Below are 27,735 nucleotides of genomic sequence, written 5' to 3' on the forward strand. Positions count from 1 at the left end.
AAAGACTCTAAACATCTCAGGAAACAAAGTGTGCCAGGGTCTTTATACCCAGCCAAAGTTGTCCTTAAAATATAAATGGGATAGACATTCTCAAGTATGCAAGTACTTAAAAGCATACAACCATGTGGGAAAAAAACTGCCTGATAATGAAATTTACTCAACAAGAAATGAATCAAATTAAGGACTCAGGAAAAAAAGAAGCAATAAAAGAAATGGTAGTAAACATTTTAGAAATTTTAAATAAAAATAATGGGAAATTATCATAAGACAAATGAAATATTTGAACGTTGTCTATATATGAATAACATAACCAGGAAATTAGGGGAACTCTTAAATGTGGTTTCATTTTTTATGACAGGAGTCATAATACTGTCTCTAAAACATACAGGAAGCTAGAAAAAACATTACACCAGCCTCTATAATGTTTTCTATAACTGTGCTTCGTTTTGAAGGAGTCTTTCAGAACTAGATTCTCTTGCAGAAAAAAATTAAGTTGAACATTTCTTCACTTTTACATTTTTTCCTTTGTTAAATCCAAGTAAAATTAATTTGCTCTGTGTACTAAATACAGTATATGAGCTCACTTTTGTAAAACTTTTCCTGTATGTGTGTATATGTGTGTATATTTTTATTATATATATATTTTAAAAGAGATGGTTTGAAGGAAGTTCACTAGATATTAATAGTATTAATTTCTGGTTTATGGATTTTTGAGTGATTTTTATACTTTGTTCTTTTATTTAATGCTTTTTTTTGGGTAATAAGCAGTTAAATTATCCTTTACAAGGAAAAATTGGGTTGTTTGGAGTTTAGAGCTTTTATAAGCTTACCAACACAGTTTATATATCGTTTCTTGGGAACTACAAATTGGTAACCACTTCCTGGCAATAGAGCCGTTTAGCAGCATATAGCAGGAAACTTAGAACTTTTATCCTTTTTATCTAATAATCCCATTTACAAGGATTCATCATAATAGAATACAGTTGACCCTGAATATTGCGGGTTTGAACTGTGTGAGTCCACTTGTATGCAGACTTTTTTCAAATAAATATTACTGTCCTACATGATCCGAAGCTGGCTGTATCTGCAGATGTGGAACCATGGATATGGAGAGCCGACTATGGGATATGAGCATCCATGGATTTTGTTATCTACCACAGATCCTGGAACCAACTCTCTGTGGATACTGAGAGATGACTATAATCAAATACAAAAATAGCCTTAACCTATCATCATTTTACATATATTTTTTATACATGAGAAGAACTGGAAATAGCAAAAATGTCCATGTGTAGGGGACTGAATAAATAAATTACATAGTATGTAATTAATATTCATATTTTTGAATAATCTTCAATGGCAAGGGAAAATATTAATCTTTCCATGTGATTAAACATTATACAAAACATTTCAAAGCAAGGTGATCTTGTGTGTGTGTTCTCTGCAGAAGATTGATAATTTTACACTTTTCAACTGATCTACAATGAATCTGAATTCATAATCAAAAACAAGTTTGTAATTTATATGAAAAGTTTGTAAACTTATAAAACTCAGCTACTATTGCATAAAGTATCAATACAAACTAAGAGTTTTCTATTTTTCAACTTGGAACAGTTTTGCAATTATTGAACACTGGCAATTACTGAAGGAGAAGTGAGATGCTGAAAATTACTATATAGAACAATCTTATATAAGTAAAACCTAGGTTACTGGGGTTTACTGCCCCATAAATACCTTTTGCCAGGTGGTATACTGCCTTCCTTTGGGAAGGAAGGCTAAACTGCGGGCGGTCTCTTGTTGCAGATTGGCAGATTGTTTTGTTTTTTGGCCATGCCCCACAGCTTGTGGGATTTTAGTTCCCCAACCAGGGAGTAAACCCACGCCCTCAGGAGTGGGAGTGTGGAGTCCTAACCATTGGACCATCAGGGAATTCCCAGACTGTTTTCTGTTTAATGAATATTTCAAATATATACAAAAGTAGAACAGTAGAATGAATATTCTCCAAGACCTGAAAGGAGAAGAAATACTTAGAAAACAGATTTTAAAAGAAAAATCTTAAATTCTCCAAGTCATAGTTTAACAGAAAAACATATGTTGGGCCAGGTGTCTCAATAACAAAACAAATAAGCTAAACTCCACCACTTAGTAGGATTCCACAGGATGCTGAATGAAGTGTTTCTTGTTTTAAATTGAAGTATAATTGACGAACAACACTGTTAGTTCCAGGTGCACAGCACAGTGATTCAGTATTTCTGTATGTCACAAAATTATCCCCATGGGATGCTGAAGCTTTAATATAAAAAACTAACAGTAAACACACTTGATCTTAACATTTAATAGATGCCTTTCCAGGGTTACAAATACAACAGGAAAGCCTTCAACCTCCTGCAGTAGATTTCAAGCATCTTCCTTCCATGTTGGAAAATATGGCAAAAGCCCAAGTGCTCTCTCCTATTTAAGGAATGCATGTGAGGAAGCAGAACAAAGATAATATACTGTTCTTAAAATACATTTTCTGTATTTACTTACTCTGCAGATTGCCAAATCTAAAGCATCATTTAGTCTAAAATCCCTGGCAAATATCTTTGAGTTGTTTACACAAGATGACCTCACCTCAATGTATAGTACCAAAAACTAGAAAATCTCCCACCAACAACACAAGTTTGAAATCCAACTATAATCACTGATCACAAGGCATTATTGGTAAACACCATCCTCAAAAGTGTACCTTCCAGGCAGTAGTACAGGACTCAGAATGGATAGTCTGGCACATATTAGTTCCTCAGTAAACAAGAATTACCTTCCCTCCACTCTGTCAGTATCAGTTTCAGTATTTAAAAACTCTACTTCAAAAGATCTGTTTCAATTCTATTTCCAACACATAACTGTACTAACTTTAGAATTCATTTTGTTTTACACCTCAGTTTTTCCAATGATAAAATGTGATAGCACCTGCTCATATGGGTGAAGATTCAATAAAATAACGAAGATTCTTAGATATTTTTCTAAAACTAAGTCTGTGATTTAGAATACTCACTGAGAGTAAAACCTCTGAACTGTTATATTCCTATCATCTATACAACCAGATGAATTAACCAAATTTGACTCTTGTCAAAAAGATTTATTAACTTAAAATAGAATTACTTCAAATACAGACAAAAGCAAATTTCTGTTCAAGTCTGAATATTTTCAATATACAAGAATGTAAAAGAAAAAATTCTAAATCTTCATGTTGAAGTTTAATTTTATTATTTTTTTTTTACCTTTTAAAAAGTTTTTGGCACTACAAGGTTCTGTAAAGAATAGAAGTGACAAATTTAAAACACATGAAAGTCTTTCCTAATTCTTAAGAACAATATATATAAAGTCTGAAGCAACCAAAGTATGAATACAGCTAATAGAAAATAAAGAATGTAATTTTTAAATTCTCTCTTTATACAATTCATCAAGGTTAAACAAAACATAAAATTCCCTTAAAAATAGGGTAATAAAATAGATGAAATTTGTATCACTCAATTTGGTGATACTAGTAAAAACTATAGTCCATATTTATATACAAATAATACAGTTTTTAAAAACAGTCTTAGAATTTAAATAAGCTATCTAAATGTGTTAAAATTTTAAATCAGGACCTGATTTGTTTTGCTTTCCATTAAATGTCACTTTTTCTGCTGAATGTAACTGACACTGAGGTACGGATACCCTTGAGACAGCAGGATTGGCTGGTTGCTGTGCATCGGTAGACCAGCTGAAAGAAAATGGACTCGCATTACTCCGACACGTTTCCTCTTGGTGGGTGGGGACAACGCTCTCTACACCGACGGGTGGCACATCTGTCTGTTGGATACAACACAGACAGGAAACTGAAAGGCTTGTGCCTATTTACCTGACAACTCCTTAGAATTAACTTGTAGCTAGTTCTCTTTTTTTCATTAATATACTAAAGAGGAGATGCAACATGTCAAAACATTTAGTGAGGGGAGAAGGAAGGAAGGAAATTGGGTATGTGAAAGAAAAGAGAGGAGACAAAAAAGAGAGATGGGAGGGGAGGAATTAGGGGAAAAAAAAAATCCACCAGGGAAGAACTTCAGACTTTCTCCCTCCCCAAAAAGGGCTTGTATGACCAACAGTAATTGCCCTCAGCCCCAGTTCTTTGCTCAGAAGAAACCAGCCATAGTCAAGGTTCTGCCATTCTATATAACACAGCAATGCCCCACCAAGTACATGGATAGTTTAGGAAGGCTTAAGTGTATCAAGCCTGATAATCATACCAGGGGCTTCCCCTTAAAAGTTATTTAGTCAAAATTCCCAGAGTGCCTTTCTTTAATTTCTTGAACTCCTAGTTTAACTGTATTAACTCTGACTCTAGTTTTTTTAACTCCTAAGTTAACCAAGAGCTGAAGGCCAGACTCAGACATTCCCTATTTGAACTGAGGCAAGTAGGCTAGATAAAATGCTATTCATTACTTAGATCAAAGCCATTATTGGTACATTAGCACCAACAGAATATAATCATTTCTAATGTCATTCAAGACTTAGTTTTACTAAACAAATCTGACGTCACTACTCAACTCAAAAACTTCTATTAGATCCCCACCACTTACTAAGTCCAAACTCCTTCATAATATGGCCTCAGCCTACCTTCTCTAGCCTCACCACCTACACATTTTCCCATTTACCTCATCTAGTCCTATTATGTTCTTTTCTCTCCTATACTTTTCACTGAGGCAAAACTCAGTGACTTTGCATATATTACTGCCTCAGCTAAGAGCACTCCTCCTCTCTAATCTCTACATAATCTCTAGGAAAAACAATCCCATTTATCTCTTTCAAGATCTAGTTCAAATGTCAAAATATTGTGTGATTTGATTCCTGGTGTCCATATCCTGCTCTCTCTGCTAGGGCAAAGTTAACTGATTCCTCTAAGCTCCTATTCTTGTCTATTTTACATGTCTGGCTTCCCTAATAAAATATACATTAAGAATAGGGGTTTTATTTAATTCTTGCTTGAGCAATAAGTACCCAGCACAATCTGACACACAGTATGCTCTCTCAATAAGTATCTACTAAATTCACAAATTTTCACTCCTAGATCCTGGCCTTTACAAAGGCTCCTTGTCCCAGAACAAAACCCACCCAGCCTGTAACAAATACATAAGCAATGGTACCTTGAGTATAGAAAGGTTTGTTGGGCTGAAATCTGGCACTTCCCTGATGCATGAAGTTCTGATGCAAACCATAAGGCCACGAAGCTGGGACAAGAGGGAAATGGGGTCGTGGTGCATGTTCCCAAGGAATTGGAGGATTTAGTCCTGGAAATCCTGGTTCTGCATTTCAACAATAAAGGAAAGACATATTTTAAAACATCACTTTGTTCATTCAAATTCCTTCATTCCACAAACACTGAGTATCTACCACTGACCAAAAAATATGTTAAAAGCAGATGATACCAAAAAAAATTTTAAGGAATAAAACACTGCAATTGTTCTCAAATTATTCATTAAAAAAACACTTAAGAAAACACACACAATAAGTGGTAATTGCTATAACAGATTGGTGGAAGATATCTAAAGAGGGGACTAACTCAAATGTTCAAGGACAGAGAGGATTTTTCTAAAATGATTGAGTTTTTTTAATTAATTAATTTTTTTTAAAAAATTTATTGGCCGAGTCGGGTCTTCGTTGCTGCATGCAGGCTTTGTGTGGTTGCGGACAGCAGGGACTACTCTTCGTTTCAGTGTGCAGACTTCTTACTGCAGTGGCTTCTCTTGTTGCAGAGCAAGGGCTCTAGGCGTGGGCTTCAGTAGTTGTGGCACATGGACTCAGTAGTTACAGCTTGTGGGCTCTAGAACACAGGCTCAGTAGTTGCGGCGCACGGGCTTAGTTGCTCTGTGGCATGCGGGATCTTCCCGGACCAGGGCTCAAACCCATGTCCCCTGAATTGGCAGGTGAATTCTTAACCACTGCGCCACCAGTGAAGCCCTAAATTGAGGAACAAGTTAGGCATAATAGGACAAGGAGGGCATTTTAGACAGAAGGAACAGTGTGTTCAAAAGCCAGGAAGCAGGAAAGTACAGCAAGTTTGGGAAGCTGCAGAACAACTGGCAATACAGAGACAGAGATAAAGGAAGGAAGCAGTAAGAGAAAAAGGCTGGGCAGGCAGGTAGGATCTATATTTCCAAGAACCTTAGTACGTCATTAAGGAGCTTACATTTTATCCTAAAGACAATGTCAACTGTCCTAGAATCAATTATATCTTGGCCTGGAAGGAGATCCTACTAGATGCTGGGGCATTGTGGTGAAATGGTTGAAATCCTGGCATTGGCGCCAAACAGGTCTAAGTTTAAACACCAGTTACAAAAATTACTAAGATTTAATTATGAACCCAGGTTGTTGTGAGGATTAAATAAGACAACAAAAATAAATTGTCTTACACAAATTCTGGCATATTAAGTAGGAGGAACTCAAAAAATATGAGTCATATTCTTTCAATGGCAAACCACCCCTAAAACACCCCCACCAATCTACTTCCCTTTAAGATCTATCTTTAAGTACGTCTTTCAAACAGCAGTCCCTGAATCTTATGGATCATTTCTGGTGGCTTTTCTCATTCAGGACCACAATGTGGCAAGAAATAACCTGAAAGACACTGCCCTTATTCACTAAACATCCTAGAAGGAAGTTAAGAGGTACAGGATAGGGAGGATACTAGCCCACAGTCCAAGCTCAGTCTTCTCAGGAGGTAACCAGGTAAACAAAGCAGCTGGTTCACTACAAGTTCAAAAAGTCAAGTTACAACTAAGAGCTGAAACTGTAGAGCTCAGAGTTTACAAAAAATAAGACTAGGTATACATTATTGAGGTCCGGACCAGTTGAGAATTGTTTTAACATAAAAGGGTATTTTTTAGAATATACTGCAACCTCTCTTGGCCACTGTTCACAACCAAATATTTTCATAATACAATTAGAGATAGTCTGAAAAAGTATCTTTAAAGATAATTTGAAAAATGGGGGGAAAAACTCACACAACCTTCTACTCTAATACAACCACTATTATCATTTTAATATATCCCCATCCACTTTCCATTTTTAACATAATGTTAACTTTAGCTGTAATATTAACTAAGAGTTGTGTACCCATCCAACAAATAATAAATATTTGCTGAGTAACAATTTATAACAATTATACATTATACAAATAATGTATCTGCCTTACACCAGGCACTATACTGGACACTAGGGAGACAAGAACAGACACGAAACAATTCATAACCACGAAAAGTTCAGTCTAATGCGTTATGCAAACAAGTAAACAGGCGATTTCAGCACAGTAAGACAAGTGTTATAAGATGGATATTAAGGAAACATGGAGGAAAGAAATGATACCTAATACAACTGGAGGACAGGATCAACAAGAATTAAATACTTCCTGAAAAAAGTAATCTAAATTGTAAAATAGAGGATGAGTAAGTTCACCAAGCTCTGGAGCAAAGCAGGAGGTGAGAGTGAAGAGGAGAGTTAATGGAGAGGACATTTCAGGTAGAGGAAACAACTCAGGTAAATAATCAAGGGTAAGAGTACCATATGTTTGGGAGGAATCAAGATGGCGGAATAGAAGGACGTGCGCTCACTCCCTCTTGCAAGAGCACCGGAATTACAACTAACTGCTGAATAATCATCGACAGAAAGACACTGAAACTCACCAAAAAAGACACCCCACATCCAGAGACAAAGGAGAGCCGCAATGAGATGGTAGGAGGGGTGCAATCGTGTTAAAATCAAATCCCATAAATGCTGGGGGGGGGGGGGTGACTCACAAGCTGGAGAGCAGTTATACCACAGAAGTCCACCCACTAAAGTGAGCGTTCTGAGCCCCACCTCAGGCGTCCTAACCTGGGGGTCCAGCAACGGAGGGAGGAAATCCCAGAGAATCAGACTTAAAAGCCAGCGGGATTTGCCTGCAGGACCTCCACAGGACTGGGGGAAATGGAGACTCCACTCTTGGAGGGCACACAAAAAAGTATGCTCACCAGGACCCAGGGGGAAGGAGCAGTGACCCCAAAGGAGGCTGAACCAGACCTACCTGCTGGTGTTGGAGGGTTGCCTGCAGAGGTGGGGGGCAGCTGTGGCTCACCGAGGAGACAGAGACACTGGCAGCAGGGGCTCTGGGAAGTGCTCACTAGCGTGAGCCTTCCATGAGTCCGCCATTAGCCCCATCAATGAGCCTGTAAGCTACAGTGCTGGGTAGCCTCAGGCCAAACAGCCAACAAGGTGGGAACACAGCCCCACCCATTTCCAGACAAGCAGATTAAAGTTTCACTGAGCTCTGCTCACCAAATAGGATTAAAGCTTTACTGAGCTCCACCCACCCAACCCAACCCATCATCACTCCCTCCCATCACAAAGCACCCACCAGTCTCCTAGATAGCTTCCTCCACAAGAGGGCAGACAGGAGAATCAAGCAGTATCAGCAGTATTTCATTTTGTGGAAATGAAAACCACAGCCACAGAAAGACAGAGAAGATGAAAAGGCAAAAGACTTTGTACCAGATGAAGGGACAAGATAAAACGCCAGAAAAACAAGTAAATGAAGAGGAGACAGGCACCCTTCCAGAAAAAGAATTCAAAATAATAAGGGTGAAGATGACCCAGGACTTTGAAAAAAGACTGGATGCAAAAATCAAAAAGTTGCAAGAAAAGTTTACCAAAGACCTAGAAGAATTAGAGAACAAACAAAGAGAGATATGCAACACAATAACTGAAATGAAAAATACACTAGAAGGAACCAATAGCAGATTCACTGAGGCAGAAGGGCGAATAAGTGACCTGGAAGACAGAATGGTGATCATCACTTATACGGAACAGAATAAAGAAAAAAGAATGAAAAGAACTGAAGACAGTCTAAAAGACCTCTGGGACAATGTTAAACACATCAACATTAGCGTTATAGGGGTCCCAGAAGGCGAAGAGAGAGAGAAAGGACCCGAGAAAATACCGGAAGAGATTCTAGTTGAAAACTTCCCTCACATGGGAAAGAAAATAGCTACCAAGTCCCAGAAGGGCAGGGAGTCCCAGGCAGGATAAACCAAGGAAAAACACGCCAAGACATATAGTAGTCAAATTGACAAAAATTAAAGACAGAGAAAAGTTATTAAAAGCAACAAGGGAAAAAGGACAAATAACATACACAGGAACTCCCATAAGGTTAACAGCTGATTTCTAAGCAGAAACTCTATAGGCCACAAGGGAGTGGCATGATATATTTAAAGTGATGACAGGGAAGAACCTACGACCAAGAATACTCTACCCAGCAAGGATCCCATTCAGATTCGATGCAGAAATCAAAAGCTTTACAGACAAGCAACAGCTAAGAGAATTCAGCACCACCAAACCAGCCCTACAACAAATGCTAACGAAACGTCTCTAAGTGGGAAACATAAGAGAAGAAAAGGACCTACAGAAACATAAACAAAAGAATTAAGAAAATGGTAATAGGAACATACATATCGATAATTACCATGAATGTAAATGGACTAAATGCCCCAACAAAAAGACACAGACTGGATGAATGGATACAAAAGCAAGACCCACATATATGCTGTCTACAAGAGACCCCCTTCAGACCTAGGGAAACATACAGACTGAAACTGAGGGGATGGAAAAAGATACTCCATGCAAATGGAAACCAAAATAAAACTGGAGTAGTGATACTCATATAAGACAAAATAGACTTTAAAATAAAAAAATGTTACAAGAGGCAAGAAGGGACACTACATAAAGATTGAGGGATCAATCCAAAAAGAAGAGATAACAATTATAAATATATATGCACCCAATATAGGAGCACCTCAATACATAAGGCAAATGCTAACAACTATGAAAGAGGAAATCGAGAGTAACACAATCATAGTGGGGGACTTTAACACCCCAGTTACACCAGTGGACAGATCATCCAGACAGAAAATTAATAAGGAAACACAAGCTTTAAATAACACAGTAAATCAGCTTGATTTAATAGATATCTATAGGACATTACATCCAAAAACAGCAGATTACACATTCTTCTCAAGTGCATGTGGAACATTCTCCACGACAGATCACATTTTGGGTCATAAGTCAAGCCTTGGTAAATTCAAGAAAATTGAAATCGTATCAAGCATCATTTCCAACCACAACACTATGAGATTAGAAATCAATTACAGGAAAAAACTGTAAAAAACACAAACATATGGAGGCTAAACAATACACTACTTAATAACCAAGAAATCACTGAAGAAATCAAAGAGGAAATCAAAATGAAAATGAAAACACAACGATCCAAACCTTATGGGATGCAGCAAAGGCAGTTCTAAGAGGGAAGATTACAACAATACAATCCTACCTCAAGAAACAAGAAACATCCCAAATAAACAATCTAACCTTACACCTAAAGAAACTAGAGAAAGAAGAGCAAACAAAACCCAAAGTTAGTAGATGGAGAAAAATCATAAAGATCAGAGCAGAAATAAATGAAATAGAGACAAAGAAAACAATAGCAAAAATCAATAAAACTAAAAGCTGGTTCTTTGAGAAGATAAATAAAATTGATAAACCTCTAGCAAGATTCATCAAGAAAAAGTGGGAGAGGACTCAAATCAATAAAATTAGAAAGGAAACAGGAGAAGTTAAAATGGACACCACAGAAATAAAAAGCACCATAAGAGACTACTACAAGCAACTATATGCCAATAAAATGGACAACCTGGATGAAATGGACAGATTCTTAGAAAGTTATAACCTTCCACAACTGAATCAGGAAGAAACAGAAAATATGAACAGACCAATCACAAGTAATGAAATTGAAATTCTGATTAAAAATCTCCCAACAAACAAAAGTCCAGCACCAGATGGATTCACAGGTGAATTTTATCAAACATTTAGAGAAGAGCTAACACCCATCCTTCTCAAACTTCCAAAACATTGCAGAGGAAGGAACACTCCCAAACTCATTTTATGAGGCCACCATCACCCTGATACCAAAACCAGAAAAAGATACTACAAAAAAAAAAAAGAAATTACAGGCCATTATCACTGATGAATATAGATGCAAAAATCCTCAACAAAATACTAGCCAACAGAATCCAACAGCACATTAAAAGGATCATACCCCATGATCAAGTGGGGTTTATCCCTGGAATGCAAGGATTCTTCAACATATGCAAATCAATCAATGTGATACACCATATTAACAAACTGAAGGATAAAAACCACATGATCATCTCAATAGATGCAGAAAAAGCTTTTGACAAAATTCAACACCCATTTATGATAAAAACTCTCCGGAAGGTGGGCATAGAGGGAACCTACCTCAACATAATAAAGGCCATATATGACAAACCCACAGCAAACATTGTTCTCAATGGTGAAAAACTGCAAGCATTCCCTCTAAGATCAGGAACAAGACAAGGATGTCCACCCTCGCCACTACTATTCAACATAGTTTTAGAATTCCTTGCCACAGCAATCAGAGGAGAAAAAGAAATAAAAGGAATCCAAATTGGAAAAGAAGAAGTAAAACTGTCACTGTTTGCAGATGACATGATACTAAACATAGAAAATCCTAAAGATGCCACCAGAAAACTACTTGAGCTAATCAATGAATCTGGTAAAGTTGCAGGATACAAAATTAACACACAGAAATCTCTTGCATTTCTATACACTAACAATGAAAGATCAGAAAGAGAAATTAAGAAAACAATCCCATTCACCTTTGCAACAAAAAGAATAAAATACCTAGGAATAAACCTAACCAAGGAGGTAAAAGACCTCTACGCAGAAAACTATAAGACACTAATGAAAGAAATCAAAGATGATACAAACAGATGGAGGGACATACCATGTTCTTGGATTGGAAGAATCAACAATGTGAAAATGACTATATTACCAAAAGCAATTTACAGATTCAGTGCAATCCCCATCAAATTACCAATGGCATTTTTCACAGAACTAGAACAAGAAATTTTACAATTTGTATGGAAACGCAAAAGACCCCGAAGAGCCAAAGCAATCTTGAGAAGGAAAGACAGAGTTGGTGGAATCAGGCTTCCTGACTTCAGGCTACTACAAGGCCACAGTGATCAAGATAGTATGGTACTGGCACAAAAATAGAAATATAGATCAGTGGAACAGCATAGAAAGCCCAGAGATAAACTATGGTCAATTAATCTATGACAAAGGAGGCAAGGATATACAATGGAGAAAAGGCAGCCTCTTCAATAAGTGGTGCTGGGAAAACTGGACAGCTACATGGAAAAGAATGAAATTAGAACACTTCCTAACACCATACACAAAAATAAACTCAAAATGGCTTAAAGACCTAAATGTAAGGCCAGACACTATAAAACTTCTAGAGGAAAACATAGGAATAACACTCTTTGACGTAAATAACAGCAAGATCTTTTTTGATCCACCCCCTAGAATAATGGAAATGAAAACAAAAATAAATAAGTGGGACCTAATGAAACTTCAAAGCTTCTGCACAGCAAAGGAAACTATAAGCAAGACGAAAAGACAACCCTCAGAATGGCAGAAAATATTTGCAAATGAATCAACAGACAAAGGATTAATCTCGAAAGTATATAAACAGTTCACGCAGCTCAATATCAAAAAAACAAACAACCCAATCAAAAAATGGGCAGAAGACCTAAATAGGCATTTCTCCAAAGAAGATATACGGATGACCAAGAGGCACATGAAAAGCTGCTCAACATCCCTAATTATTAGAGAAATGCAAATCAAAACTACAATGAGGTATCACCTCACACCGGTTAGAATGGGCATCATCAGAAAATCTACAAACAGTAAAGGCTAGACAGGGTGTGGAGAAAAGGGAACGCTCTTGCACTGTTGGTGGGAATGTAAATTGATACAGCCACTGTGGAGAACAGTATGGAGGTTCCTTGAAAAACTAAAAATAGACCTACCACATGACCCAGCAATCCCACTGCTGAGCACATACCCAGCAAACACCATAATTCAAAAAGACACACGCACTCCAATGTTCACTGCAGCACTGTATACAATAGCCAGGACATGGAAGCAACCTAGATGTCCATCAACAGATGAATGGATAAAAAAGATGTGACACATATATACAATGGAATATTACTCAGCTGTAAAAAGCAATGAAACTGGGACATTTTTAGAGACACAGATGGACCTAGAGACGGTCATACAGCGTGAAGTGAGTCAGCAAGAGAAATACAAACATCGTATATTAACACATACATGCACAATATAGAAAAATGGTACAAATCAACCGATTTGCAAGGCAGAAATAGAGACACAGATGTAGAGAACAAACATATGGACACCAAGTGGGAAAAGTGGGGAGGGATGGCGTGGGGGGAATGAATTGGCAAACTGTGATACCAAATTGTACACTCTAAATATATGCAGTTTATTGTATGTTAACTGTTCTTAATAAAAGTTCTTAAAAAAAAAAAAGAGTACCATGTGTTTGTAGGATGTTAATTACTTCATTAAAGCTGAAATAGAGATCAAGGAAGTAGGGAGAGGAAGGAGTTAAAACTGTTAAAACTGAGTCAATATATCAAAAAGCAAAGCACTGGGTCTGTCGTCATGGTTACATAACTTAGTAACTATCACAGTGCATATCGTGTGCACACAGTAATCTGTTGAATGAGAGAAGCAGAGGCTGCATTAGAATGACCGTTTATGACATATATCCTTTGATCCTGGAAATCTAAATGAGTTCCCACATTCTGGAATTTCTGCTCAGCAAAATATATTATCTGTATTATTCAAAAAGAGATCAGAGATTCCTCCTTCATCATAGTGCTTTAAGGAATAACATATTTAAACATGTTCAAAATTATCACTAAAATTATTTTGTAAACTGATAAAGGGAAAGAATCAAGCTTTTAGTCTACATTTCCTATACAAACAATATTTCAGGATAATCAAGTAGTTAATAAGGAAAAGAATCACAGTAAATTATAGAAGAATCACAAACAGTAAACAGAAAATATTGCTAAGTGTTAAATCTGGGTAATTGGGGGGGGGGGGTTCATTATACTTTATTCTCTCCTGATGACATTTCAAACTATCCATAATAACAGATTTTTTGTTTCTTTTTCCAATAAATTTATGTATTTATTTATTTATTGGCTGCATTGGGTCTTTTTTGCTGCGCACAGGCTTTCTCTAGTTGCAGCAAGCAGGGGCTACTCAGTTGTAGTGCGTGGGCTTCTCATTGCAGTGGCTTCTCATTGCGGAGCATGTGCTTCAGGCGTGCAGGCTTCAATAGTTGTGGCACATGGGCTCAACAGTTGTGGCTTGTGGGCTCTAGAGCACAGGCTCAGTAAGCATGGGCTTAGTTGCTCCACGGCATGTGGGATCTTCCAGGACCAAGGATTGAACCCATGTGTCCTGCATTGGCAGGCGGATTCTTAACCACTGAGCCACCACGGAAGTCTCCATAATAAGAGTTTTAAAAATAAAAATAATTATCACTAAAAATCTACATATAAAACTAGATTAATGCACTTATCAACTATTTTTAAATATACAAAGATAAAAAAATGACTGGATGGTAATATACCAAAGTATTTCCGAGCAGTTCTGTCTAGGAATTGAGATTATATATGATTTTCTCTCTCTTTTTTTTACATTAATTAATTGGCTGCATTGGGTCTTTGTTGCTGTGCACATGCTTTCTCTAGTTGTGGTGAATGGAGGCTACTCTTCATTGTGGTGCATGGGCTTCTCACTGCAGTGGCCTCTCTTGTTGTAGAGCACAGGCTCCAGTAGTTGTGGCACATGGACTCAACAGCTGTGGCTCGTGGGCTCTAGAGGGAAGGCTCCGTAGTTGTGGCACATGGGCCCAGCTGCTTCACAGCATGTGGGATCCTCCTGGACCAGGGATTGAACCTGTGTCCCCTGCATTGGCAGGCGGATTCCTAACCACTGTGCCACCAGGGAAGCCCCTATATATGATTTTTTCTTTTTCAAATGCTCTACAAAAAATATGCATTACTTAGATAACAGTAAAAAAACTATTCTTTCTTAAGCTACAAAGTACTACTAATCTTTTTCTTTTTAAAAGATTGCTCCTTACTAAAAGATAGTAAGAGTCTAGGGCAAAGATTACAGGTTTTGAAGAAAGAAACTGGTTTAAATCTTGGATCTACTATGATTATGATAACATGATAGTTAAGTTTTTTTTGGTTTTTGTTTTTATTTATTTATTTATTTTATTGGCTGTGTTGGGTCTTTTTTTGCCGCACGGGCTATCTTTAGTTGTGATGAGTGGGGGCTACTCTTTGTTGTGGTGCGTGGGCTCCTCATTGTTGTGGCTTCCCTTGTTGCATAGCATGGGCTCTAGGCACGTGGGCTTCAGCAGTTGCAGCACATGGGCTCAACAGTTGTGGCTCATGGGCTCTAAAGCAGCAGGCTCAATAGCTGTGGCACACGGGCTTAGTTGCTCCTTGGCACGTGGGATCTTCCTGGAGCAGGGATTGAACCCACTTCCCCCGCACAGGCAGGCGGATTCTTAACCACTGTGCCACCTAGGAAACCTGATAGTTAAGTTTTTTAACCCTTCAATTTCCTTAACTATAAAATGAGTGCTAATAATACCTACACCAAGCAAATTTAAAATAGTAATAAAATAATAACTAACATTTATGTTTCTTACCCCACTTAATATTCACAACATCCCTGTGAGTTAGGTGCTATTAATGCACCTATTTTACAGATGAAACCAATGCATGAAGAGATTAAGCAACTGCCCAATGCCACTTAATAAATGACAGAACCAGGATTCAAATCCAGGCAGTCTGAATCCACAGCCCATACTCTTTACCCTTTATCTAATGTTATACTACCCCTCCACAAATATTACTTGCCATCCTTTTCCTCACATTTACTTCCCAGGTTCAACCAATAATACCAATCATTCAACCTTTCTACAGACAGACAGATACAAAAGAAGAAAGGAAGGGTTACCCGAATTCCCCACTGTTCCATTGTTCACCAGGGAATTTGGAGCCACTGTACGAGGCCAGTGTCCATCATGAGAGGTGCTAGGGATCGCCACAGGTCTGGCAGCAGGCTGTGCAAAGATGATGCTGGGATCGTTCAGGCCAATATTGCTGGGGGCACTGCCTGGTGCAGAATGGATCACTGGGCCATGAATAGGCCAGGATGGGGCAGGGATCTGGAGGGGATGCATTGGCAACAATCCCATATTGTGCATGGGAGAATACTGAGCTGGTGGTGACTGAGGAAAGTTATACATAGGCATCTGGACCTGATGAGGGGGCTGGCCTCCCTGCTGAGGAGGACCAAGCTTGGGCTGGGATCCTGGCTGGGACGGAGGCTGGGTAATGGCAGTGGATTGGGAAGAGTTCTGAGGAAATGGCTGGGGCTGAGGAGAATAAGATGGTGAATCAGACTGCAAAGAGAAAAAAAAAAAAGATATATTTTAAAATTAATTTACAAACATCTTAATTTTATAAAAGCAGAGATTATCAAAATATAAAACTATGGAGTTATTTCATTAGACTATTATAAATAGACCTCTATGATATATATAGTAACAAATAATAACAGAACCTCCTTTTATATGAAGGTAGAGTTTTTCCCATGGTTCTCAAACCCTTTCTCACATAAATTTTATCTCATAAACCTTTTCACTCCCCAAAGAAGAGAGAGCCCAGACATCACAGCCATCATGGAGAACCCACAATTCCACTTTTAACTAGAAATTTACATTTAAATATCTCACAGTCACTTTCATTCAGCTCCTCAACAAGCACTTACTGAGTGTAAATTATGTACTGGGCATTGTTCTAGGTATTAAAAATACAATAGTAACATATGCCTTCATAAAGCTTAAAGTCAATGGGAGGAAAAGAGGAGGAACAGATAAATATTACATAAGCAGTCATAATAAAGTATAATAATTACTATGATAAAGACTGTATAGTGTATAATGAAATCCCAGAGCAGGAACACCTAAAACCCACTTTGGGAGAAGGAGGGAAGATAAGATGAAGGAAAGTGGAAATCAAGGAAATATTCCTAAAGTGACCTTTAAGCTAAGACTCAATATAAACAGAAATCTGTCTGATAAAAGAGGGTATGGAAGAAGGGAAGATTCAGTTAGAGGAAACAACATAATTAAAGGTCTACAGGTATAAAAACACATGGCCTTTCAAAGTAATTGGAACCTGAAATGATGGTTGCCTAGGCTAGGGAAGCAAATGGTTGTGAGCTATTTTCTACAGATAGAAACAACAGGACCTTGTGACTGACTGGATGTGGAGGTTTAGGGAGGAGTAGTAGTTCAGGAAGCTAGATAGATAGCAAGATCATTCAATGAGATGGAGAACACAGGAGGAAGAGGCAAACCTGGGGAGTTGGAAAGAAATATAAGCTACATTCTAGACATGTTGAAGCTGAAGTGCTTTTGTGAAACCTCCAAATAGCAATGTCCATTAGTCACTCTTACCCAAATCTCAGGTGAAAAAAAAGTGAGCACTTGGAAGCAGAGGATGAAAGTTAGGGGCACCATAAAAAAGTGGTTAGAACACAGGTTTTGGAGACAGAACCTAAGGATACAAGTTCTGGTTCCAAGTGTCTGCTGACCTCATGCAAGAAACTTAAATCTCAGTTTCTTCACCCATAAGGTATAAATAATAATAGAATCTACATCATAGGCTTTTGTGAAGATTAATTACAATACATGTCAAAAATATAAACACCAAATTCAGAACAGCAGATACATCTTAGTAGCAAGGAAGGAATGGTAGGAAGGTTTTAAGATGGGCAACAGCATCCAAGAGGAATGCATAGAGGTTGTCAACTGTGGGTAATTTTTTAATAAATCAAAAATAACAAAACATTAAGAATTGTTAAAGCCTGGTGGTAGTGCATGGATGTTTATTACTTTCTGTACTTTTTCAATATTTTTAAAAATATTTTATAATAAACGGGAAGAAAGAATGCATATATAGCACACAGCACTCAATAAATATTAGTTAATATGATTGTTATTATATAACTTTTATGAAACTGTCAGGCATATAGTACTAAATATTCAAATGTTTGAGGTAGGGTTAGTGGCCTCCTAAATGTTTTTCCAAGTCAAGCCCTACTACCGCTCTTCAAATGCTCTAAGAATTTTTCTAAAATACAGATCACATCAGATTTAGCATGTTTAACAGTGAACAGCTTTGAAGCTACATAGACCTGGGTTTGAATCTTTTAATTTCTGTTATTCTCAGCTTCCCAATTTGCAAAATTTCATCATACCAATACCTCCCACTTCACATGGCCATTCAAAGGATTAAACGTGATAATAGGTGTGAAGCCCTAAAGCACAGTATCAGATTTAGAGTAACCATTCAATTAGTATCTAACTATTAATTTAAGAAATGCAGAGAGGCCGGAGGGGGACCTGAGGCCCAAGGAGACCCCAGGAACCCCAGAGCAACTGGGTAGGACCTGGGGGAAGTCAGGGGGGTGGGGAAGGGGAAGCCTGACGGAACCGGCGCCCCTGGGGGATGGCTGGCTGAAGGGGGAGGTTCCCGCCTGGAGGGACTGTTGGGGGCTCGGGAGATCGCGAAACCACAACTGGGTTTCTCCTGCCCAGGAGGACAGGAGGCCAGGAGGCCTGCTGAGCTCCCAGGCTTGGGAGCCTGCTGGGATCCCCAGCAGGGTCCCCCACCCTCCAAGGCCCCCTCCGGGCCACCTGGGTCCTCGGAGTGTGGGAAGGAGGGAGGAGGAGCGAGGAGGTGGAGAGGCCTACAGGTGGGGGCTTTGAGATGGGGGGGCGGGGGAACAGGGAGGCATGAGGTCGTTTCGCCTGCCCTCTTGGCCAGGGAGGCCGACTGGACTCCCAGGCCCGGTCCTTCACTCTCTGGGCCCACCTCCAGCACAAGGATCCTGGGGGTGGGGGGGGGGGGGGAAGGGGGACGGGGAGGGAGAGATGCCAACAGTGGGGGTGGGAAGGGATCTCTCCAGGGCAGAATAGGGGAAGAGCCTCTGGGTATTTCTTCCGGGCGGGTCCTCCACCTTCAAGGGTCCTCCGGGCCGTTGGTCCTAGAAGTACAGGAAGGAAGCAGTGGGGGGAAAAGAAGAGAGGCAGAAAGGGGGAGGGACCCTCTGGGATCAGAGGATGGGGGAGGAGTGGAAGGCATTTCTGCTGCCCACTGGCCCAGGAAGCCTGCTGGGCTCCTGGGCCTGGTCTCCCAACTCTCCAGGGTCCCCTCCCAGACACGCTGGTCCCAGGGGCACAGGAGTGTGGCAGGGGAAAAGGAAGAGAGGCAAACGGGTGGTGGGACATTCCAGGAGCAGAGGACTGGGGAGGTGTGGAGGACCTTTCCCCTGCCCACTTGGGCCTGGCAGGCCTGCTGGGCTCCTCAGTCTGGTCCCTCGGCCTCTCCAGCTGAGTGGGTCGTACAGGCGTGGGAGCGAGGGAGGGAGGGAGGAGAGAAGAGGAAGAGAGGCAGACAGCACTGGGGGGAACCCTGCAGGACCAGAGGATGAGGGAAGACACTGTGGGAAATCTCCCTACCCATTTGGCACCAGGAGGCTTGTTGTGCCCCCAGGCCTGGTCTTCAGTCCTCCAGGGGCTCCTCTAGGTCTCACTGGTCCTAGGGGTATACAAGGAAAGCAGAGGAGAAGAGGAAAGGCGGGCAGGGGAGGGAGCCTTCTGAGATTGGAGGATCAAGCGAGGAGGAGAGGGTATTTTCCCTGCCCACTAGCCCTGGGAAGCCTGCTAGGCTCACAGACCTGGTCTTTCACACTCCAGGGCCCCCTCCAGCTGCTTGGGACCCAGAAGAGTGGGGAACAGGGGAGAGGAAGAGAGGCAGACAGGGACCCTGCAAGACTGGGAGATCTGGGGAAGTGCCGCAGGCATTACCCTAGCCCAGTTGGCCCTGGGAAGCCTGTTGGGTGTCAGAGTCTAGCCTCTTGCCTTCCAGTGCCCCTTGCAGCTGTGTGGGTCCTAGGGGAATAGGAGGGAGGAGGTGAGAAAGAAGAGAACCCAAGGGGGAGTGACCCTCGGTGACTGGAGGACTGGGAGAGGTGCCTAGCATTTCTTCCACCAACTCAAGCCCAGGGACCCTGCTGGGTACCTCAACTGGTCCTTTGCCCTCAGTACCAGAGGCATTCCTGGGCCTCTCTGCCTCAATGGGCCTAAGCCGCATTCCCCACCACCCCTAGGGTGTTTTCAAAGTGTAGGCCCTGCCCACTGCCTAACCTCTCCACCTCTTGCCTAAGCCCCACCCCCACAGCCACAGCCCTTTCTGGCTTTTTTTTTTCTTTTTCATTTTTTTTTCTTCCCACCTCCTCAATTAGGCTATTGCAGTTCTTTTAACTTCCAGTTGTTGCTCCATCTTTTTTGTTTTTTTTTTTTAATTTTTTCTAACACATCTGTTAGTTTCCTATTATTGTATTTTTTTTATCTTGCTATTGTTCTGCTGTTCTTTTTTTTTTTTTTTTTTTTAATTTTTTTTGTTTTCCTGCTCCACACAGCTTGTGGGATGTTGATTCACCAGCCCAGGGTCAGGCCTAAGCTCCTGAGGTGGGAGCTCTGAGTCCAAAACATTGGGCTAACAGGGAAACCCAGTCCCCAGGGAATATTCATCAGAGTGAGGTCTCCCAGAGGTTCTCAGCTCAACACCGAGACCCAGCTATACTCAACATCCTACAAACTCCAGTGCTTGAAACCTCAGGCCAAACACCCAGTGGGACAGGAACACAATCCCGCCCATCCAAGGGTGGCGGGGGAGAAATGAGGCGACAAAAAAAAATGTCACAGATGAAGGAACAAGGTAAAAATACACGAGAGCACATAAATGAAAAGGAAGTAGAAAAATTGCCTGAAAAAGAATTCAGAGTAATGGTAGTAAAGATGATCCAAAATCTCAATAACAAAATACAGAAAATACAAGAAACAGTTAATAAGGACTCAGAAGAAATAAAGAGCAAACAAACAGTAACAGATAACAAAATAACCGAAATTAAAAATACTCTAGATGGTATAAACAGCAGAATAACTGAGGCAGAAGAACAAATAAGTGAGGTGGAAGACAGAATGGGGGAAATAACTGCCACAGAGCAGGAAAGAGAAAAAAGAATAAAAAGAATGGAAGACAGTCTCAGAGACCTCGGTGACAACAGTAAGCGCACCAACATTCAAATCATAGGCATCCCAGAAGAAGAAGAAAAAAAGAAAGGGTCTGAGAAAATATTTGAAGAGGTTATAGTGGAAAACTTCCCCAACATGGGAAAGGAAATAATTAATCAAGTCCAAGAAGCACAGAGAGTCCCATACAGAATAAACCCAAGGAGAAATACACCAAGGCACATATTAATCATAATAACAAAAATTAAACACAAAAATATTAAAAGCAGCTAGAGAAAAAGCAAAAAATAACATATAAGGGAAAATCCATAAGGATAACAGCTGATCTTTCTGCAGAAACTCTGCAGGCAAGAAGGGAGTGGCAGGATATACTAAAAGTCCTGAAAGAGAAAAACCTACAGCCAAGAATACTCTACCCGGCACGAATCTCATTCAGACTCAACGGAGAAATCAAAAGCTTTACAGACAAGCAAAAGTTAAGAGAATTCAGCACCACCAAACCACCCTTACAACAAGTGCTAAAGGAACTTTTCTAAGCAGGAAACACAAGAGAAGGAAAGGACCTACAACAACAACCCAAGACAATTAAGAGAATGGTAATAGAAACATACATGTCAATAATCACCTTAAATGTAAATAGATTGAATGCTCCAACCAAAAGACACAGACTGGCTGAATGGATACAGAAACAAGACCCTTACATATGCTGTCTACAAGAAACCCACTTCAGACCAAGGGACACATGTAGACTGAAAGTAAGGGGATGGAAAAAGATATTCCATGCAAATGGAAGTCAAAAGAAGGCTGGAGTAGCAACACTCATATCAGAAAAATTAGACTTTAAAGACTATTACAAGAGACAACGAAGGACACTCCATAACGATCAAGGGATCAATCCAAGAAGAACATATAACAATGGTAAATATCTATGCACCCAACACAGGAGCACCTCAATACATAAGGCAAATGCTAACAGCCATAAAAGGGGAAATCAACAGAAACACAATAATAGTAGGAGACTTGAACACCCCACGTACATCAATGGACAGATCATCCAAACAGAAAATAAATAAGGACACACAAGCTTTAAATGACACATTAGACCATCTTGACTTAATTGATATTTATAGGACATTCCATCCAAAAATGACAGAATACACTTTCTTCTCAAGTGCACACGGAACATTCTCCAGGATAGATCACATCTTGGGTCACAAATCAAGCCTCGGCAAATTCAAAAAAATTGAGATCGTATCAACCATTTTCTCTGACCACAACGCCGTGAGACTAGATATCAATTACAGGGAAAAATACAAATACATGGAGACTAAACAATACGCTATTAAACGTCCAAGAAATCACTGAAGAAATCAAAGAGGAAATCAAAAAATATCTAGAAACAAATGACAACGAAAACACAACAACCTAAAACCTATGGGACGCAGCAAAAGCAGTTCTAAGAGGAAATTTTATAGCAATACAGTCCTATCTTAAGAAACAAGAAAAATATCGAATAAACAACCTAACCTTACACCTAAAACAATTAGAGAAAGAAGAACAAAAAAAACCCCAAAGTGAGCAGAAGGAAAGAAATCATAAAGATCAGATCAGAACTACATGAAAAAGAAAGGAAGGAAACATTAGCAAAGATGAAACTAAAAGCTACTTCTTTGAGAAGATAAACAAAATTGATAAACCATTAGCCAAACTTATCAGGAAACAAAGGCAGGAGATGCAAATCAACAGAATTAGAAATGAAAAAGGAGAAGTAACAATGGACACTGCAGAAATACAAAACATCATGAAAGACTACTACAAGCAACTATATGCCAATAAATTGGATAATCTGGAAGAAATGGATACATTCTTAGCAAAGTACAATCTTCCAAGATTGAACAAGGAAGAAACAGAAAGTATGAACAGACCAATCACAAGTACGGAAATTAAGACTGTGATTAAAAATCTCCCAACAAACAAAAGTCCAGAGCCAGATGACTTCACAGGCGAATTCTATCAAACATTTAGAGAAGAGCTAACACCTATCCTTCTCAAACTCTTCCAAAATATAGCAGAAGGAGGAACACTCCCAAACTCATTCTACAAGGCCACCATCACCCTGATACCAAAACCAGGCAAAGATGTCACAAAAAAGAACATTACAGGCCAATATCACTGATGAATATAGATGCAAAAATCCTCAACAAAATACTAGCTAACAGAATCTAACAGCACATTAAAAAGATCACACACCATGATCAAGTGGGGTTTATCCCTGGGATGCAAGGATTCTTCAATATATGTAAATCAATCAATGTGATACACCATATTAACAAATGAAGGATAAAAACCATATGATAATCTCAATAGATGTGGAAAAAGCTTTTGACAAAATTCAACATCCATTTACGATAAAAACTCTCCAGAAAATGGGCAGAGAAGGAAATTACCTCAACATAATAAAAGTCATATATGACAAACCAACAGCCAACATCGTTCTAAATGGTCAAAAACTGAAAGCATTCCTTCTAAGGACAGAAACAAGACAAGGGTGCCCACTCTCACCATTATTATTCAACATAGTTTTGGAAGTTTTAGCCACAGCAATCAGAGAAGAAAAAGAAATAAAAGGAATCCAAGTTGGAAAAGAAGTAAAACTGTCACTCTTTGCAGATGACATGATACTATACATAGAAAATCCTAAAGACTCTACCAGGAAACTGCTAGCACTAATCAATGAATTTAGTAAAGTAGCAGAATACAAAATTAATGCACAGAAATTTCTTGCATTCCTATACACTAACAACGGAAGAGCAGAAAGAGAAATTAAGGAAACTCTCCCATTTACCATTGCAACAAAAAGAATAAAATACCTAGGAATAAACCTGCCGAAGGAGGCAAAAGACCTGTATGCAGAAAACTATAAGACACTGATGAAAGAAATCAAAGACGATACAAATAGATGGAGGGACATACCATGTTCTTGGATTGGAAGAATCAATATTATGAAAATGACTATCTCACCCAAAGCAATTTACAGATTCAATGCAATCCCTATCAAATTACCAATGGGTTTTTCACAGAACTGGAACAAGAAATCTTACAATTTGCATGGAAACACAAAGGATCCCGAATAGCCAAAGCAATCTTGAGAAGGAAAGACAGAGTTGATGGAATCAGGCTTCCTGACTTCAAACTATACTACAAGGTTACAGTGATCAAGACAGTATGGTCCTGGCACAAAAATAGAAAGGAAGATCATTGGAACAGAATAGAGAACCCAGAGGTAAACCCAAACACATATGGGCACCTTAACTTTGACAAAGGAGGCAAGAAAATACAATGGAAAAAAGACAGCCTCTTCAATAAGTGGCGCTGGGAAAACAGGACAGCTACACGTCAAAGAATGAAATTAGAACACTTTCTAACACCATACACAAAAATAAACTCAACATGGATTAAAGACAGAAATGGAAGGCCAGACACTATAAAACTCTTAGAGGAAAACATAGGCAGAACACTCTATGACATACATCTAAGCAAGATCCTTTGTGACCCACCTCCTAGAATAATGGAAATAAAATCAAGAATAAACAAATGGGACCTAATGAAATTTAAAAGCTTTTGTACAGCGAAAAAAACCATAAACAAGACAAGAAGACAACCCTCAGAATGGGAGAAAATACTTGCCAACGAAGCAACGGACAAAGAATTAACCTCCAAAATATACAAGCAGCTCATGCAGCTCAATACCAAAAAAGCAAATAACCCAATCCACAAATGGGCAGAAGACCTAAATAGACATTTCTCCAAAGAAGATATGCAGATGGCTAACAAACACATGAAAAGATGCTCAGCATCACAATCATTAGAGAAATGCAAGTCAAAGCCACAATGAGGTTATCACCTCACTCCGGTCAGAATAGCCATCATCAAAAAATCTAGAAACAATAAATGTTGGAGAGGGTGTGGAGAAAAGGGAACGCTCCTGCACTGTTGGTGGGAATGTAAGTTGGTACAGCCACTATGGAAAACAGTTTGGAGGTTCCTTCAAAAACTAAAAATGGAACTACCATATGACCCAGTAATCCCACTACTGGGCATATACCCAGAGAACACCATAATCCAAAAAGAAACATGTACCATAATATTCACTGCAGCACTATTTACAATAGCCAGGACATGGAAGCAACCTAAATGCCCATCAAAAGATGAATGGATAAAGAAGATGTGGCACATATATACAATGCAATATTACTCAGCCATAAAAAGGAACGAAAGTGAACTATATGTAATGAGGTGGATAGACCTAGAGACTGTCATACAGAGTGAAGTAAGCCAGAAAGAGAAAAACAAATACTGTATGCTAACTCATATATATGGAATCTGAAGAAATGGTACTGATGAACCCAGTGACAGAGCAAGAGTGGAGATGCAGATGTAGAGAATGGACTTGAGGACACAGGGCTGGAGTGGGGGGCGAAGGGGAAACTGGGATGAAGTGAGAGAGTAGCATAGACATAGATACACTACCAAATGTAAAACAGACAGTTAGTGGGAAGCTGCTATATAACAAAGGGAGATCAACTTGATGATGGGTGATGCTTTAGAGGGCCAGGACAGGAAGGGTGGGAGGGAATCGTGGGAGGGAGGGGATATGGGGATATATGTATAAATACAGCTGATTCACTTTGGTGTACCTCAAAAACTGGTACAAGAGTGTAAAGCAATTATAGTCCAATAAAGATCTTAAAGAAAAAAAAAGAAATGCAAGGTGAGTACAGATTTAGACAAAGTTTAGAGCAACTCAGCAAAGTTAATATGAGACCCGTGAATCTGAATTCTAATTAATTACTGTCTTTTATAGGATATATTTCACTAGGTATCCATACCAACAATGAGAAGACACACAAAATTTCAAGCAAGTGAAGTGCCATGCATGTACTAAACCCTAACAGTACTAAACCCTTAATACACACCTCAATTTGGGGGTCTATTTTTAATTAATGGTACTCATATTCTTCTATTACACAAAACCTAAAACCTCAAAGTTATTACTTTATTTTAATCCAACAAACAACCTTATTTGGTAGTTACCTTATCTTACAAATAAGAAATAGGTTTGCTGAAGTTAAGCAGCTTGCCCATAGATACAAACCCAGATCTACATTACTCCAAAAGTAATGCTCTTTTTTAGCTGATGTGCCTAGTAAGCAATACTCTAGAAAGCACTGTGTAATCTGGAAGACTGTATTTACCAATCTGAAAGATCAGCCCTATCACCCACCAAAATCAGTGCTATCTTCCTGCCAAGACCAACCCATCTGCAGGCAGAGTACTTACACATTCTGAGGACTGTCTAGTCCTTATGGACTGATCACCTTGCTGCTGGGCTGAACCAGCCACCTGTTGGGCATTTACAAGATTGCGGACCAGCTGGGCTGCTAAGAGAGGACATCAAAAAGAAATTCAATACATAAGAGACAATAACAGAGAAATGACAATCAATAAACTCCATTCTTCAGTACAACAGTCTCAAATCTGAGATTTTATAAACTTGAACTTTCAAACTATGATTATGTTAGTGAAGGACTTTTAACAACTCTTTTTTTGTTGTTGTTGTTAAGCCATTTCTCAATCCTTAGAGCATTATAAGAAAATACAGTGATCCTGAAAACAAGAACAAATGTCATACTGCTTTTCTAAAGGAGACGATATATTTATTTAAAAAAATAACTTCTGCAACAAGAATATTTTGTTTTTTTCTTTCAATAAACTCTCATTTGGGTTTCTAATTCATAAAATTCCTTATGAAATATAACAGGAATAGAGCTCCCTCTCATAAAAGCAGTGGGAAGAGATATAATTTCTCCTATACGTTCCCAGAAAAAAAATCTCTCATTTATTTTTGAGGGGAAAGAAGGTAACTTCTGTTAACTTTTCATAGCAAGGGAAATAAAGAATATGACTCAAATCCAAAAAATACTTAGAGGTAGTTGACTGAATACAATAGACTGTACCAAAATACAATTCAAAATAAAAGCCTGTTTAAATTTTCTCTCTTTAATAAATTATAAGGTCCAAAAGCATACAGCTATGTTTAGAATAGAGAATAATCTGGGTCCTTAGAATGACATCAAGATAAATGACTTTATTTCCATCAAAAACTACTTTTGGCCTTTTCTATTTACCTGCCACACTGCTATTCCTCTGACGGGCCAGCTTGACCTCTGGGCACTCCCTTCGCACATGTCCTGCATCTCCACAGATAAAACATCTGAGGTCTCTGGGGTCTCTAAAGTCTCGAGTGTCGTGGAGGTCTCGGGGGTCAAGAAGGTCTCGGGAGTCTTTGTCCTCTTCATTACCTTCCTTTTCTTCTTCACTGTCTTTCTTCTTTAGTCTAAACAGTAAACTGCTGATACCAATAATGTGGGGCTAGGGACTTACAAACTGAGTGAGCTACAGAACAAACTAAACTATACAAGAGTCTCACATTAAAGGGACTAACATGCCCATTGTTTCATGCATCTTTTTGAAGGCAAGCATTCTCACATTTATAGCGCACCTGCTTCTATGGCAGA

At 39.2% G+C, this 27,735-nt stretch overlaps 1 protein-coding gene across 7 annotated transcripts in view; it reads right to left on the reverse strand.

Annotated features, from left to right (window-relative positions):
* Positions 1-3,104: 3,104 nt before the first annotated feature.
* Positions 3,105-27,735, reverse strand: part of TUT4 (terminal uridylyl transferase 4) — a 128,630-nt gene continuing 103,999 nt past the window's right edge. For 2 of the 7 annotated variants that reach the window (XM_057710870.1, XM_057710840.1), the window contains 5 exons: positions 27,346-27,569; positions 26,498-26,598; positions 16,009-16,456; positions 5,169-5,327; positions 3,285-3,748 (listed from right to left, as the gene is read on the reverse strand). In XM_057710870.1, the coding sequence (XP_057566853.1) occupies positions 3,660-3,748; positions 5,169-5,327; positions 16,009-16,456; positions 26,498-26,598; positions 27,346-27,569 (1,021 nt within the window). In that variant the 3' untranslated portion in view covers positions 3,285-3,659. Of the gene's footprint in view, positions 3,838-5,168; positions 5,328-16,008; positions 16,457-26,497; positions 26,599-27,345; positions 27,570-27,735 lie in introns of all 7 variants that reach the window. The other 5 variants (XM_057710860.1, XM_057710853.1, XM_057710869.1 and 2 more) reach the window with 5 other exon arrangements.

Source organism: Hippopotamus amphibius, chromosome 1 (genome assembly GCF_030028045.1).
Source record: "Hippopotamus amphibius kiboko isolate mHipAmp2 chromosome 1, mHipAmp2.hap2, whole genome shotgun sequence".
Classification (NCBI taxonomy): Eukaryota; Metazoa; Chordata; class Mammalia; order Artiodactyla; family Hippopotamidae; genus Hippopotamus; species Hippopotamus amphibius.